Source organism: Chelonia mydas, chromosome 23, assembly GCF_015237465.2.
Source record: "Chelonia mydas isolate rCheMyd1 chromosome 23, rCheMyd1.pri.v2, whole genome shotgun sequence".
Classification (NCBI taxonomy): domain Eukaryota; kingdom Metazoa; phylum Chordata; order Testudines; family Cheloniidae; genus Chelonia; species Chelonia mydas.
The window spans coordinates 4,997,478-5,013,372 of record NC_051263.2 but is presented as its reverse complement, the minus strand read 5'-3'; the positions used below and the strand labels follow the sequence as shown (position 1 = coordinate 5,013,372).

The 15,895-nt window shown below is 59.6% G+C and overlaps 1 protein-coding gene across 1 annotated transcript in view; it reads right to left on the bottom strand.

The window, feature by feature from the left end:
- PRKD2 (protein kinase D2) overlaps positions 1-15,895 on the bottom strand; it is a 30,718-nt gene that overhangs the window by 1,557 nt on the left and 13,266 nt on the right. Inside the window, exons 4-18 of the mRNA XM_037884533.2 lie at positions 15,100-15,231; positions 14,095-14,249; positions 13,382-13,583; positions 12,454-12,534; positions 11,969-12,122; positions 11,389-11,506; positions 7,413-7,490; positions 6,101-6,371; positions 5,438-5,490; positions 4,228-4,300; positions 3,594-3,700; positions 3,065-3,226; positions 1,814-1,912; positions 1,002-1,269; positions 343-428 (exon numbers count right to left, since the gene is read on the bottom strand). Of these exons, the coding sequence (XP_037740461.2) occupies positions 343-428; positions 1,002-1,269; positions 1,814-1,912; positions 3,065-3,226; positions 3,594-3,700; positions 4,228-4,300; positions 5,438-5,490; positions 6,101-6,371; positions 7,413-7,490; positions 11,389-11,506; positions 11,969-12,122; positions 12,454-12,534; positions 13,382-13,583; positions 14,095-14,249; positions 15,100-15,231 (2,039 nt within the window). The remainder of the gene's footprint in view (positions 1-342; positions 429-1,001; positions 1,270-1,813; positions 1,913-3,064; positions 3,227-3,593; positions 3,701-4,227; positions 4,301-5,437; positions 5,491-6,100; positions 6,372-7,412; positions 7,491-11,388; positions 11,507-11,968; positions 12,123-12,453; positions 12,535-13,381; positions 13,584-14,094; positions 14,250-15,099; positions 15,232-15,895) is intronic.

Here is a 15,895-nt window from a genome sequence, read left to right as displayed (position 1 = left end):
GCTTGCTCCGTAATCCCTTCTGCTGCTGCAACCAAGGGCAGGGGCTGCAGGACCATACTGGGCACAGGGGCAACAGCAGCAGGCTTGTGAGCTGTGTAAGAGGGCAGTGGGGTCTAGTGGTTAGAGCAGGGGGGCAGGGCGCCGGGACTCCTGGGTTCCATTCCCAAGTTTTGGGCAAGTCCCAGCCCCTCTCTGTGCCTCAGTTTCCCCACTTCTCCACAGCGATGGCGACACTCCTCCTGAGCGTTCCCCTAGGTGATGGCTCGGGACACGGGCAGGGCTGGGGGATGCTGCCGGGTCTGGGGGCAGGCTGCTGGGCCATGGTGGGCCACCCCTACGTACCTGGAGCCAGGGGTGGCTCAGGGACTTGTCCACGCTGTAGCGCTTCCTCATCTTCACCTGGAGCAAGTTATTGATCAGGTCGATGGCTGGAGGGGGAGAGAGCGTGAGGGAGTCATGGAGCAGCCTGCGGGGGCGGGGAGGACTCGAGTCTGCCCTGGGGAAAGCCACGGGGCGTGGGGATAGCGGGTACGGCGCCCCGGCAACACAGGCCTTCCTGCTGGGGGTGCTGTGCTGCAGGGATGGGGGGTGTCAGTTGGGGGTATTGCCCCCTCACAGGGGGTCTGGGCCCCCCCCGCTATTAGAGCTTGAGGTGCAACCCCCATAGCTGGGAGTCCTCAGCCACAAAGGCTGGGTCCTGCCACTGGGAGGCAACAGACACCCCCCCACACAACACCGGGGGCAGGTCATAGAAATCATCGAATATCAGGGTCGGAAGGGACCTCAGGAGGTATCTAGTCCAACCCCCTGCTCGAAGCAGGACCAAGCCCCCAATTTTGCCCCAGATCCCTAAAGGCCCCCTCAAGGATTGAACTCACAACCCTGGGTTTAGCAGGCCAATGCTCAAACCACTGAGCTATCCCTCCCCCCAGCAAGAGCCCCCCTCCACCTCGCAGGGCAGGTCCTCCGGCTGAATTCCCCCCTCCCCCCAAGGCAGGTACCTCCGGCGGAGATCTGGCGCCAGGGGTGGGGCGGGTACATGAAGGCAGCGTTCTGGATCTGGTCGTTGATGTCCTCGTCCTCGTTGAAGGGGAAGGTGCCGCTCAGGCTGACGTACATGATGACGCCCACCGACCACATGTCCAGCGAGCGATTGTAGCCCTGGTTCAACAGCACCTCGGGGGCCAGGTAGGCCGGGGTGCCCACCACCGAGCGCCGGAACGACTTCTCGCCGATGATGCGGGCAAAGCCGAAGTCACACAGCTTAACCTGGGGGGGGGGGGGGGGGGAATGGGGGAGCCGGGGGAGGGTTCTCAGCAGGGGGCGCTCTGTCCTGGTGGGCAGGGCTGGCCCCAATGCCCCAGTGAGGTGCTAGGGGGCGCTGTGCTGCAGGGAGCGGCGTGAGGGGCTCTCTCCCCAATGCCCCAGGAGTGGTGGGGGATAAAGGGGTCTCCACAGTGTGAGATGGGGGTGTCACAAACAGCAGAGGGGAAGAGGGAGTGTGGGAAGGGGTCCCTATAGAGGGTGGGGGGGGGCTCACATGTGGGAAGGGAGTCCTTGAGGGGGGCTCTCATCTGGGGGAAGGGGGTCCCTGTGGAGGGATGTGGGGGGGGGGGTCTCACCTACGGGAGGGGATCCTCGAGGGGGGGCGGGAGGGGCCTCATCTGGGGGAAGGGGTCTCCGAGGGAGGGGTCTCACCTGGGGGAGGGGGGGGTCCCGGCACACAGGGGTGGGACAGTCACACCTGGTCCCTGTGGAGGGTGGTAGGGCAATCCAACCTGGGGGAGGGGTCTACCTGGGGGAGGGGTCTCACCTGGGGGAAGGGTTCCGCGGAGGCCAGAAGCACGTTCTCGGGTTTCAGGTCACAGTGGACGATGTTCTTGAAGTGGAGGTGCCGCAGGGCCACCAGGATCTGCCGGGATGGGGCAGGTCAGACATCGCGCGCGCGGGGCCAGGGCTGCCCCAAGAGCTTACCGGGGCCCTTTCCCCTCGTCCGCCCAGCAGAGGGGTCTCCCCCAGGGGCTGGCGGGGGTGTAGGGGGGAGAGAGCAGCCTGGGGGGGGGAGGTCTGCCCCCGCCAGCTGGAGGGGAGGGAGGGGGCGCTGCCTGCTCCCCCTGTACCCCACCCCAGGGAGGAGCTGAGGGACCAGGCTGGGCTGGGCCACCCCAGAGGGCAGCAGGGACATACCCCGAGCAGAGCTCAGCCCCGCCAGCCAGACGGACATGCAGTGCAGGGCCGCTCCCCTCCAGACAGACGGACACACAGCGCAGGGCCGGTCCCCGCCAGCCAGACGGACACGCAGCGCAGGGCCGGTCCCCTCCAGACAGACAGACACGCAGCGCAGGGCCGGTCCCCTCCAGACAGACAGACACACAGCGCAGGGCCGGTCCCCTCCAGCCAGACGGACACGCAGCACAGGGCCGGTCCCCTCCAGACAGACACGCAGCGCAGGGCCGGTCCCCGCCAGCCAGACGGACACACAGCGCAGGGCCGGTCCCCTCCAGCCAGACGGACACGCAGCGCAGGGCCGGTCCCCTCCAGCCAGACGGACACGCAGCGCAGGGCCGGTCCCCTCCAGCCAGACGGACACGCAGCGCAGGGCCGGTCCCCGCCAGCCAGACGGACACGCAGCGCAGGGCCGGTCCCCGCCAGCCAGACGGACACGCAGCGCAGGGCCGGTCCCCGCCAGCCAGACGGACACGCAGCGCAGGGCCGGTCCCCGCTAGCCAGACGGACACGCAGCGCAGGGCTGGTCCCCTCCAGACAGACAGACACGCAGCGCAGGGCCGGTTCCCGCCAGCCAGACGGACACACAGCGCAGGGCCAGTCCCCTCCAGACAGACACGCAGCGCAGGGCAGGTCCCCGCTAGCCAGATGGACACGCAGCGCAGGGCCGGTCCCCGCCAGCCAGACGGACACGCAGCGTAGGGCCGGTCCCCTCCAGCCAGGACAGACAGCCACATGCCCCCGGCCTGTCCTGGTGAACTCCCCCATCCAGCGGCCCCAGGGACAAGCCGCGGTGCTGGGGCAGCTCAGGGTGGGGGCGTGGGGGGGAGGGTCTCACCTGGGTGATGAGGAATTTGGTGAGCCTCTCGGGCAGCCGGCCCTTCTCCGAGGACAGGATCATCTCCAGCATGTCCCCGTGGAGCTTCTCCATCACCACAAACACCTTCTCAGGCGTCTCGAACATGCACTCCAGGTTCACTATGCCTGCGTGGCGGAGGCTCTGGGGGCCGGGGAAAGGAGAGATAAAAGCGGGGCTGGGGGCAGGGAATCCACCTGCCCGCCAGCCCCACCCCCCTTTGGATCTGGTGACCCCCACGAGCCACCCAGCTCCAGGCAAACTCCAGCCCCATGCGCTGCCTCGGTTGGCTCAACCGGTGTTTCCCTGCCCTGCTGGGATCTGAGCTGAGATCTATGCAACTCGCTGCAGCGAGCAGCAACCTCAGGACCAGCTCTCCGAAGTGCCCCTAAGCCAGCCAAGCCCGGGGCCCCTGAGGCAGGCACCACAGGGGGGGAGGGTGTGCTCTCTCCAGGGCGGGGGAGCGAGGAGCCGAGCGGCGTCGCTGTCTGTTTGTCCGTCCCCCTCTCACCTGCAGGATGGCCACCTCGTTGCGCAGCTGGCTCTCTTGCTTCGTGGGGAAACGTAGCTTGTCGATCACCTTCACTGCCACGTCCCGGCCCGATTTACGGTGCTTCCCTGGCGGGGGCCAGAACACAGGCATTAGGGTCCTCATCCCAGGGGAGCCAACACCCCCTGGAGGGGAGAGGCCCTGTGTCCCATTGCCCACCCCCTGACCCTGCCAGTCCCCCACCCTGGGGGTAGATTGGACCCAGCGCCCCCTAGAGGTGAAAGGCCCCATGTCCCATTCCCCATCCCCGAAGCCAGCTAGTCTCCCCTACCCAAAATAGAGTTGGACACGGGATTTTTCTTCCATTTGCCTTCTGAACTGGTCTGCAGCATCCCTGTGCAGCCATTAAACAGCCCCCGCCCGCGCTCCACCCCAGAAGCAGCTGCATCTCAGTGCACTGCCGGGTGAGCAATCCCTGTACAAACACCCACCGCACTCCACCCCAGAGGTTCTCAGTGGCAGGCCCTGCATCCCACCCTCCCCCCGAACCCACCTCCATAGACAACTCCAAACTGCCCTGTACAAACACCCACCGCATCCCACCCCAGAGGTTCTCAGTGGCAGGCCCTGCATCCCACCCTCCCCCAGAACCCACCTCCATAGACAACTCCAAACTGCCCTGAGCCCAGGACTTCGTCCGGGAAGATCTGGTAAACTGTGGCTATGTCCTGCAATGGCACAAGGAAAAGGGTCATGTCAGCCCATCCGGGTGGGGGGGCAGGGTGCCCATCACATGCAGGGGGGAGCATAGAGACAGGCGGGGTCCCAGATGGAGGTGTCAATAGATTTGGTTTCAGAACAAACTGATGCATTAAACAGTAATAAGTCACCAGGACCAAGAGTTTTGAAGGGACTCAAATATGAAACTGAAGAACTATGGTAGGTAACCTATCGCTTAAATCAGCCTCTCCAGATGACTGGCAGAGAGCTAATGGGACGCCGATCTTTTAAGAAGGCTGCAGAGGAAATTACAAGCCAGTTAAGTCTAACTTCAGGACCAGGCAAATTGGTTGAAACTAGAGTAAAAAGCAGAATTATCAGACATACAGATGAACACGATATGTTGGGGAAGAGTCAACATGGCTTTTGTAAAGGGAAATCACGCCTCACCAATCTATTAGAATTTTTTGAGGGGGTCAACAAGCATGTGGACAAGAATGATTCGGTGGATATAGTGTACTTGGACTTTCACAAAGCCTTTGACGTGCTCCAGGAGTTCTCGAAGATAATTGTCAACAGTTCCGAGATTTTGCTTCAGCTAGCTCCTTAAGTACTCTCAGGTGAGTTTCATCTGATGGCTCGAATAGATCTACCTTATTTAACCTGGTTTTTTTCCCCTATTTTGGCTTGCACTCCTTCCCTTTTGTCGTTACCATTAATTGTGTTACATACCGAGTCACAAATTAACCCTTTTCAGAGGCCACTGAAGCAGAAGAGGCATAAGCACCTCCACCTTCCTGAGGTCGCCCGTTATTAGCTCTCCTTCCCTGCTAAGCAGAGGACCTCCACTTTCCTTCACCTTTCTCTTGCTCCTGAGCTAACCGTACAACCTCTTCTTATTGCCTTTTATGTCGCTTGCTAAATGTAGCTCATTTTGTGCCTTAGCCTTTCTGGTTTTGTCCCTACATGCTCATGCTATTCCTTTGTGCTCCTCCTTAGCCGTTGGTTCATGTTTCCACTCTTTATATACAGACAGAGAGCTGAGGGGCGGGGGTTGTGGAACCCCTACTCACCACGTTCTCTTGGGTCTGGACAAACACCGAGAAGGGGCAGGGCAGAAAGAGAGGGGTGGGGCCTCTACTCACCACGTTCTCCTGGATCTGGCTGTTGGACACGGAGATCCGGAGCGACGCCTGCCCTGGGAAGGGAAAAGGGGCCTTTGATTAGGAGCTGGCACCAGACAGGCCTGGCCTGAGCCAAATCAGGATTCCCCTCCCCACCGCATATTGTGTCCAGGGCATGAAATCCTACATGGGGGAAGGCGTGTCAAGTCCCCGCCCCCGTCCCAGCCCCTAACCCTAGCTGCAGCATCTGAGGACTGAGCTCCTCCCAGCCATGCGGACGCTAAGCTCCATCCCCAGGACCGTCTGGGTGTCCCCCCGGTGAGATCGGCATCACCCCCTGCAGGACAATCACCTCCCCCACTTGGGATGCTGCCTGGCTAGGCCCAGCGGGGTCTGACAGGATGCTGGTGCTTCGGGCTGGACTCCCGGCCAATCCAAACAGGGACCAGCCTGCGCTCGGATGGGAGACACCTAGAGCGCTGCAGGGAGAGGGATAGGCACTAGGAGGCGCTGTGCTGCAGGGATCAGGGTGTGGGCTCGGTAGGGGGCGCTCTCCCCTCGCAGTCAGCGCTGGCCCCAGTGACCCACCCCGGTGCTAGGGGGCGCTGTGCTGCAGGGAGCGGGGTAGGGGGCGCTCTCCCCGCTGCCCCAGAGCCCATTCCAGGCCCCGGGGCTCGCACTCACTGTGGGGGGCCTGTCCCTGAGGATTGGGAGCATCCTGCAGGATGACAGGCATGAGGGCCTGGCGGATAGCACTCTCCCAGGCCATGGCCACTTCCAGTCCGACCCCGCTCTGCTGCTGGCTGGCGGTGGACGGGGTGGGGGCGCAGTCCTCCCCCACGCAGTACGTGGCGTTGGCCGTGACGATCTCGAAGCAGTGCGGGTTGCCGCCCGGCGGCACCAGGGCGGAGGTCTGGGCTGGCTCCACCGCCAGGATCTCAGACAGCGGGATTTCCTGCAAGGGGAACCCACTCACAGGCTCAGGGGCGAAATGCAGAGTAGCTCGGCCCAGCCTGGCTTCTGAGCCCTTCGATTTCCCTCCAAACTTTCAGGGTTCCCCCCCATTTATTTCCCTCATTTTCTCTCTCTCTCTCTCAGACACACACACACGCTATTTTTTTAAAACAAAAAACAGAGTTCTTTCCTTTTTTTCCCCCCACAGTGGGAAACAAGAGAAATATTTTCTTCAAATGTTTAAAAAATTGAGAGAAATTCAGACTTTTGAAATATTTTCCCCCAAAACTTTTCAAGTGGAAAGCAGGAAAAGAGTGGACTCCCCCCTCCCACCCCCAGCCTCCCCATCCCCCCCCCCCCCCCCCCCCCAGCACACACTTTCACATCCCACCAACTTTTCCCAAGAGGAAGAAAACGAAGGGGCAGGGGAACCCAAGAGGCAGCGGGAATTCGACCTCACTCCAACAACAGAAGAAAGCGGGTGTCTTTTTGCAGAGAATTTCCATTAAAAAAAAAAATCCTCAATGATTAAACTTTTTTTTTTTTTGGTGCCAAAAATGTCTTTTGATGGAAAAAGGGCTTTTTTGTCCAAAGATTTTTGAGCAGCCTGAGTCATCAGTGTGGGGCCTCTGACACAAAGGGTGTGGTGACAACACACACGGACGGTTCGCCGGGATTGACAGCGTGAAACTCTCAGTGGAGGAGCCGGAGAACCTGATCCAGCCAGGCTGAGGAAACATCTCCCCAAGGGAAGGGCTGGGGACACTGAAACCTACAAACCCTGGGGTACAGTCCGACAGGGACAATTCCCCCACCTCTCTAGGAGGAACAGACAGTAGGGGATGACTCTGCCTTGGGTGGGGTTGGGCTCAGTAGGCCCTGAGGGGGCATCTCCATCTCTGCTGGGGGAACAGGGGGGTGGGGGGGAACAGGCTGTAGGGGACGGGCTAGGTAGGCTCTGATGGGTTGCTCTTCCCCTGTGACTCCCATACCAGGCAGGTCCCGCAGGGGCCAAGCCCCATGCAGGGCAAAGAGCGCTTACCTTGTAGTAACGGCTGGAGGTGTTGTTCTGGAAGAGCGTGATGCACTTGCAGTCCAGCCGCCAGTAATGACGTTTCCTCTGGGGAGGGGAAAGAAACGAACTTAGTTCCCACGGGGGTGTCTACTGCGTGGGGCTGGCGGCTCTGCCCTGGGCAGATGGTCACAGCCCAGCTCGGGGTTGGGTGGGGGAAGAGAGTTGGGCCCCCCTCAGTCCACCTCTACCCCAGGCCGGCATCATGGTCCTGAACCAGCCAAGATTCGCTTAACTACAGTACGTTACACACAGCTAGTTGCTCAAACAGTCTAATACGGTTTAACACCCCATTCCATCTCCCTTCCTACCACGTACACTATTCACACCGTCACCCTGTCTGTGCCGTTCACGGCGGCTCAGGCTGTCACGTCTCTCTGAACCCTGCTGGTTTTCTAGTTACACAACCCGAACGCGGAACCACTCGGCCACCTGGCTGGCCGGCCGTTGCAACGACGGACCGTGGTCGATTTGGAAACCCCGAGGAGTCGTCTTCTTGTCCTGCAGCCGCCATCGGCAGAGTTTGCTCTTGCTGAGGAACAAACTATCGAAGTCGACGGTTTCTGCTGACGTCTCCACTGTCGGTCTCGATCACGTATGACCTGGGCGCTGAATTCTTTTTCTTTATGGCAGCTGGAGACGTCCATCCTTCTTCTCTACCCAACTGGACATGAACACGCTCACCAGGTTCTAGAGCGGGCAGTTCTCTAACTCAGTGACGTCTGTTATAAAAGTGTTTGTGAGCTCTTTTAGCCTTCTTATGCGATTTGGCTACTCTCCTCATGACGGGGCACTTCGGAGATTGTGTGTATGTGCGTATTTTCCAAAGTCGGAACAGTAGCTCTGAGTTGTCTTCCCATCAGGAGTTGTGCTGGCCTGGATCCAGTAGCCGCTGTTGGTGTTGATCTGTAACGCAGAAGAGCGAGGAACGGATCGTCCTGCAGCAGGATTTCCTTGGCTGTCTGTCCAGCTCTCTCAGCCTCTCCATCGCTTGTGGGTAATGTGGGCTGCTGGGAATATGATCAAAACCATATTTTGTGCGGAATAACTTAAATTCTGCTGGGGTGCTTTGTGGTTCGTTGTCCATCGCTGGTTGTTCTGAACGCCAAAGGGAGCGAACGGGCACGTCGGTTTCTCGATAACAATGCAACATGTTCCGTCTTTCAAGTACGTTATCTCTCTATACCTGGAAAAACAGCCCACAACAACCACAAAATGCTATCCTCTGAATTTACATAAATCTGCAGCTAATCTCTTCCCTGCTCTGTCTGGTAGAGGTGTCTGTACACTGTATGGCTCAGCATTGTCTCTTACATTGATTTGTACTGGATCGCCTTTCAAAAGGCCAGTACAGTAACTCCTCGCTTAACGTTGTAGTTATGTTCCTGAAAAACGTGACTTTAAGCAAAATGATGTTAAGCAAATCCAATTTCCCCAAAAGAATTAATGTAAATAGGGGGGTTTAGGTTCCAGGGAAATTTTGTCCACCAGACAAAAGACTACATTATATAAACACACACACACACACACAAACACAGCATAAGTTTTAAACAAACAATTTAATACTGTACACAGCAATGATGATTGTGAAGCTTGGTTGAGGTGGTGAAGCCAGAGGGTGGAAGAGGGTGGGATATTTCCCAGGGAATGCCTTACTGCTAAATGATGATCTAGCACTCGGCTGAGCCCTCCAGGGTTAACCCATTGTTGTTAATGCAGCCTCACACTCTACAAGGCAGCACAAACGGAGGGAGGGGAGACAGCATGGCAGACAGAGACAGAGACACACCCTGTGTGTGAGAGGGATGCGCATTGCCCCTTTAAGGACACTGACCCCACTCTCTGTGCATTGCATTTTTAAGTAGATCAGCAAGTTGAGACAGCAGCTGCTGCCAGCAAGCTCCCTCCGTCCTGAGCCCTGTCGTGTCCCCCCCCGCCCCCCGCTCTATGGAGATGGGGAAAGCGGGGGACAGGAGCAGGAGGGAGGGGACACCCGGACATTAGCCCCCCTCTTATCCCCCCACACCTGCACAGCAACAGAAGGCTCGGGAAGCAGCTCCAAGGCAGAGGGCAGGAGCAGCACATGGCAGTCGGGGGAGTGACAGCTGAACTGCCGGCAATTGATAGCCTGCCAGGCAGCTGATGCACAGGGAACTTAGGGGAGCGGGGAGCTGATGGGGGGCTGCCGGCCCACCCTGGTTCCAAGCCCCCACCAGCTCGCTGCAACGGGCTGCTCTTCCTGCAAGCAGTGGACAAAGCAGGCGGCTGCCAAACAACGTTATAAGGGAGCACTGCACAACTTTAAACGAGCCTGTTCCCTAATTGATCAGCCACATAACAACATTAACCAGGACGACTTTAAGTGTATCATCAAATCCTCTGTTGAGTTCTTCCACCCTCCTCGCTAGGCCCATCATGGCTGCCACGCTGCAACTGGGTCTTTGATCCCACTCTGAAGGCAAAGCTTTTGTCTCTGTAAGTTGTTTCTGTGGTGAACTGGCCCCTGCAGTTCAGATCCCTCCAGGGCTAGTCAGAGCTGTGTCAGGTGACTTCAGCTCTGGGAGAAGTCGAAGGTGATTGTAAGTCCCTTCTGAGATGACTGTGACGTCAAATCCTGAGTCAATTTAAAGTCAATAGTCTTGCCATGAGTATTTAATTTCACTCTCCAGGCAGGCTCTACGTCATCACCAGTGATAGATCCCAGAAGCCATGTTTCTTGATTTTCTGTAATACAAGTCAACTCCCTGACTGCTTTGGTGCAGCAAACAGCTGCAAAATGTCCATATTTGGTGCAATTATTACACCATGCGCCTCTAGTTGGATATGCATCATCTCTTAGGATATGACTTTTTCCACATGTTGGGCACAGCAGCTGGAATTTGTCCCTCTTAGCCTAGTTCTCTCTCCTTGCCTCAGGGGTTTATGATAATGACATTTAACTCTCAAGTGTCTGTTTATAGCTTCGAAGGGCAGGTCTATTCTTAAAATGCTGCCGTGTAGCACTTCAGTGAACCCGCTACTACACTACGTCAGTGTAGTTAATCCATGTTCATGAGGGCCATAGCTATGTCGACGGGAGAAGCCCTCTTGTCAACATAGCGCTGTCTATACCAGGGGTGAGTTGGTATAACTGCGTCAGGCGGGGTGTGGATTTTCCACACCCCTGAGCAACACAGATTTACTGACATATGTTGGTAGTGTAAACCAAGCCAAAGCTACTTTTAGGTTTTTCAAGTTGCTCCTGCCTTTTGTTCTGATGTGTGACTAATTCTGACTGTTCTGCTCTCTGGATATCTGTGGCTAGGGTTAAATCTCTCCTCAATCGTAGCTGCTGTGAAAGATTATTATCTGTTAACCCAACAACAAGCCCGTCTTTGATATTTTCATGTTTTGCATTCCCAGAAACACAGTTTTCAGCCAATGCATGCAGAGTTCTTAAACTTTCAACATTTCCCCCTGGTTCTTGAATTCTCTGGTGGAAACATGCTCTTTCTTTGAGGTATAAAGTATGCATCAAACACAGCCAGAACCTTTTCATCGTCATCTCTCTGACTGGCAGCAATGCGAGATCTTGCAAAATCTTGTTTCCAGTCTGTCCAGTGTGAAGGTTTGCCAAAAATAAAGTTCTGTGGGGCGCTGAAGAGGGGCATGTTGATGAGATCCTGCAACTTTTGTTCCTTCTGTCTGCAACCGTGGCTGCTGTTTCTTCTGTTTCTGTTCTTAGTCCCACTCCTGGCACCTCCTCACGCTCCTGTCCCAGAACTGGCCTGGCTGTGGAGCTCACTTACCCACCCTGGCTGCGTCCCTCAGGTACTGCCGAGGTTAGCTTAAATAGGGTATTTTACACACAGCACCACCTACTGACGGTGCAGTATAATACAATTTAGTGTCCCATTACAGCCAGCTCCTGAGCCTGGCTTCCCCAGAGGAACCGGCCCCCGCTCACCAGGGTGTCTTTGCTGCTATAGTGAACCACCCAGCCTTCCTTCAGCGCTGTGCTGGATCTTCGGGTTGTGTGCCGCACCGACTGCACCACCCGCATCAGCGGGATGTAGCCCATGGAGCTGAGGGGAGAGCAACCGGACAAGTGAGCTGTGGGGGGTGGGGGAGTGGGGGCAGGGAACCGCAGGGCTGAGATAACGGGGATGGGGAGGGCTGCGGGTCAGCCTGAGGAGCATCACCAGATCTGTGGGTGGGGGAACCCGGAACTGGGATAGCTGGGAGGGGGCTGCGGGTTGAGACTGAGGAGCATCGGTAGAGCTGTGGGAACCAGGGGGAGGCCAGGCCTGGGGTAGGTGGGGGCTGTGGGTCAGGACTGAGGGTCCTCAGAGCTGGAGGGGGGACAGGAAATCCCAGGGAAGGTCCCCCAGACCCAGAGGTGAAGCAGTCAGGGGATATTTACTCCCCGTACTGGGAAACGCAACTGCTAGCTGGTGATAGCCTGAAGCCAGGGGGCCTCTGGCCCTGACCCAGGATGCTGGGGAGGGAGGGGCAGGGCAGGGGAGATTTTGGGGGCAGGGCCATACCCCTGGGATTTGCTGGCGTCGTCATCGGGATCGTCCCCTCCGTGGAGCTCATTCTCCGAGTGGGAGCCGGGGATGATGCCCGAGTCGTCCGATTCGTCCATCAGCGAGTTCTTGTCAGCATCGCTGAGGTCGCTGGCGTCTTCCATGGGCACGTCTGGGGGACAGCACCAGAGCCCGTGGGATCAGCACCAGGGAGGGGGGCCCTGCCAGTGCCAGGGTGTGAAACCGGGGTGCCCAGAACTGACCCATAGGACCCTGCCATTCTGGGAGCTCAGCCGGGCCAGCCCACCTGCCCCATCCTCTCTGCACCCGCACCCAGCCCCTGAGCGGGCAGGGGCCAAGGGAGACTCATCGTCCAGATCACAGGCTGTATGAGCCAGGGCTAGGGCTGGATCCCCAGTCCCGTCCCCCTCGCCACCCCCCTGGGCAGTAGTGCCAAGACAGCGTCCCACCATCCCCTCCACCCGCGCACGGCTGCCACTCACCCCCGCCATTGAAGAGCGTCTCGCCCAGACAGTCATTGGGCACCCGGGTGGCGCAGCGTTTGTGGCAGTTAAACTTGCAGTCTGAAAGAGGGGAGAACGTCAGGGGGGTGCCAGCTTGGGGGTCTCCAGCCCCGTCTCTCAACCATCCCGACTCCCTTCCCAAAGTGCAGACACCCCACCCCCCACTGACACCCTGCACCAGCCAGGCTGCGAGCCCCAGGGTCCCAGCCAAACGCCACCAGCCGTATCCATTCCTGCCCCTCCTGCAGGTGAGGGCTTCTCCTCCACTTCCCATCCCCCCACTGTTGTATGCTGTTGCTGTTCTCTGTCAGACAGCTGCCACATCCCACCCCAGAAGCAGCTGCCTGTACAGTGCCTGTCGCAAGGGGGTCCTGGTCTATGACGGGAGCCCCTTGGCACTGCCGTAATACACCTAATAAATAAGAATAATTTCAGAGCTGGGTGAAGCCATTTCTGTTATATAGCCAGTATCCTGGCCTGCCTCCCTCCCACCCGAGATCAGACCCTTGGGCCCATCTAGCCCAGTATCCCGCCCCCTCCCTGTCACCCCAGATCAGACCCAGGGGCCCATCTAGCCTGGTGCCCCAGCTCTCAGCAGTAGCCAATTAAGAAAGCTTCAAAGGAAAGCGCATTCACTCCTCCCTTTTAGGGGTGGGTGTGGAGCGGGTGGGGAGAATCTCTTTCCTGTCCCCTCTGACACTCATCCCAGGCCCTGAAGTGTGAGAGTGGAAGCCCTTTCCCATAGAAATACCCAGCCCCTTCTTACATCCAGCTGGACCCTCCAGTGGCAGGGAGTTCCACCGGCCATGTGCACCCAGTGCTCCCCTCTCATTTCCCGACCTTGGCCCTTCTTGGAGAATGAGTCCCACCTGACCCCCCCCCCCCACCCCCCTCCCGCCCCGGTCACCTTTGCACTGCAGGCCCTGGCGGAAGAGCCCCTTAAGCAACTTCTTGCAGAACTGGCAGACGGTGGGGCGGGTGTACGAGTGGATGAGGAAGGTGTGGGGCACCTTGACCTTGGACAGGAACAGCTTGTCCAGCTCGATGGGGCGCCCGATGTAGGAGGTGCTGGTGAGCCGGCGGGGCAAGGTCTCCATGGAGCTCCGGCTCTGCAGGGGAGGGGCGATACGGGACATGGCGGGAATGAGGTGGGGGGGGGGGGGTCACGTTCCATGGCCAACCCAGTGCTGTAGCAGCCACAGAGGGGGCCAGTTAGCGCTGCCATGGGGCGGGGGTGGGGCAGTTAGCTCCCTCAGGGATGCGGGGGTGGGACTTCCAGCTGGGGACCCAGGACATTGAGAGCTGGGTCGAAACCTGAACTTGTGACACCCAGGGGCTGCCCATCCACCCCCACTCCCACTCTTCTGGGGCACGATCCTTGGTCACGGCTAGCCAGAGCTCTAAACTACCCAGCAGTGGTGAGGATGGACGCCAGACCGCTCCCTTCCCCAGCACCCAGACCCTGCCCCTCCAGCCTGAGAAGAATCTCCCTGAGCCGGGCAGTATAGGGGGCAAGACACACAGCTCAGGTGGCCACGACGCACGGCCAGCGCCATATCAGGGGTTGGCCCGCGATGCAAGGCCGGGCGGTCCTCGCCCCTACCCAGCGGGGGCTCTTACCAGCTCGTCGGAGGCGCAGGGCAGTGACTCGGAGGTGGCGAGACGCAGGGACTGCGAGGTGGCCAGCGAGGTGGCCGAGAGGCGGCGCTTGCGGGCCCCGCTGCAGTTGTTGGGGATGTTGAAGGCGCAGCGCTTGTGGTAATTCAGGCCACAACCTGCAACACGGAGGAGCCGCCTGCGTCACATTTCCGACCGGACGGGCGGCGGGAGGGCCTGGGGGCAGGGGAGGCCCAGTATGGGATCAGGGCCCCACGGCGGGATCGGGGCCCCATGGCGCTGTCTGAAGACCAAGGCAGTCCTCCCCCACAGAGCCTATGATCTAAGTGTAAGACAGACAGACGGACGGGAGGTGGCGGCAGGGGGGCACGGCTCTGGGCAGCGGTCCCAGCCCAAGGAGTGGGGCAGGCCCCAGCGTGGATCCATCTGGGACGCTGGTTTAACAGGACAGCTCAGAGCCTGAGTTAAGCATTAAATCGGTTAATTTCCTACACGCTAAGTGACTCCGTCTCTGGCTGCGTCCTAGGGCTCGGACAGGGCACGTGGCAAGGGGGTCACAGCCACGCGCCGGAGCCACCAAGGTCGAAAGCAGAATGTCCCCAGCGCCAGGCACCCTGCCCCCCAATCCCCCAGGCCAGGCAGAGGTGACCTGGGGAGTGGAAGAGCGATGCCAGCCCCACCCTAGAGAGATCTCCCCCCGGGGGCGGAAGGCTGCTCAATCTGTGGGGCTTTGTGGGTTGTTTCTCACCGGCTGGTTTGTGCAGTGGGACCCTCTTCAAACTGGGCTGAGACCCCCCCTCAACTCATTACACACAAGGGTCACCGAACAGCCACTCCCCACCCCCTCCCCTGCGCCAGCCAGTCCCCAGTCCTGGGGCCAGATCAGAGCCGGCACCGCCTACAGGGGAAAGGCCCCGTGTCTCATTCCCCACCCCTCCACTCCTGAGCCGCCAGCCCCCTGGGCTCAGATGGGGAGACACCCCCACACCCTCCCCCTGGGCTCCATACCGTCACACTTGAGGCCCTGGCGAACCAGGCCAAAGAGCATTTCCCCGCAGTGGTCGCAGAAGGCCGGGGCGCGGTACGAATGCACGTTCAGGGCGTGCGGACGTATCCGGAAATCCTCAAAGGTGGCCGAGGCTGATGGACAAGAGGGAGGGAGCTCAGGGCACGGCACGGCCCGGTCCAGACCCGCCGGCTGCCCCTGGGAGAGTGAGGGCCTGGCTGGACCCACCTCCCTGCACCCACATCCCCGTAACGATCCATAGCCAACACCCCACTTTCAGCAGTGGCCGGACCCCCCCGTTGGTGCCAGGGGCGCCCCCTGCTGGTGAGACCCCCAACACCGGGGATTCTCTAGCACAGGGGCCTCTGGCACAGATTGGGCGGACGCGGGGCAGGATTTCCTGCAGGTGGGGGGGGGGGGGGGAACGTCACTGCCGTGGGCCCCAGAGCTGCAGCGCCCCTGCCCTTCCCCCCACCAGGTCTCGTGCCAGGGAGCCGGCCCCCAAACCACTTCCTGCCGGGGCGCGCGCAGGCAGCCCTGACTCAAAACAGCACCTGGGCACCGGCAGGAGTGAAAGCAGCCGTGGGCGGGCAGCAGCGGAGGAGAGCGATGGCGCCAGGGAGCCAGGGGCCCGGGCGCAGCCCACAGCCATGCGTGGGGAAGCTCCCCACCCACCCGCAGCCCCGGAGTGACTACACCATCATCGGTACCCAGGCACCGGGCGCTATATCCCAGCCTCTGCCCAGGGACCCCTGGCACCGAGACACGTCCTGTCCCCCCGCCATCGCCCAGCCCCGA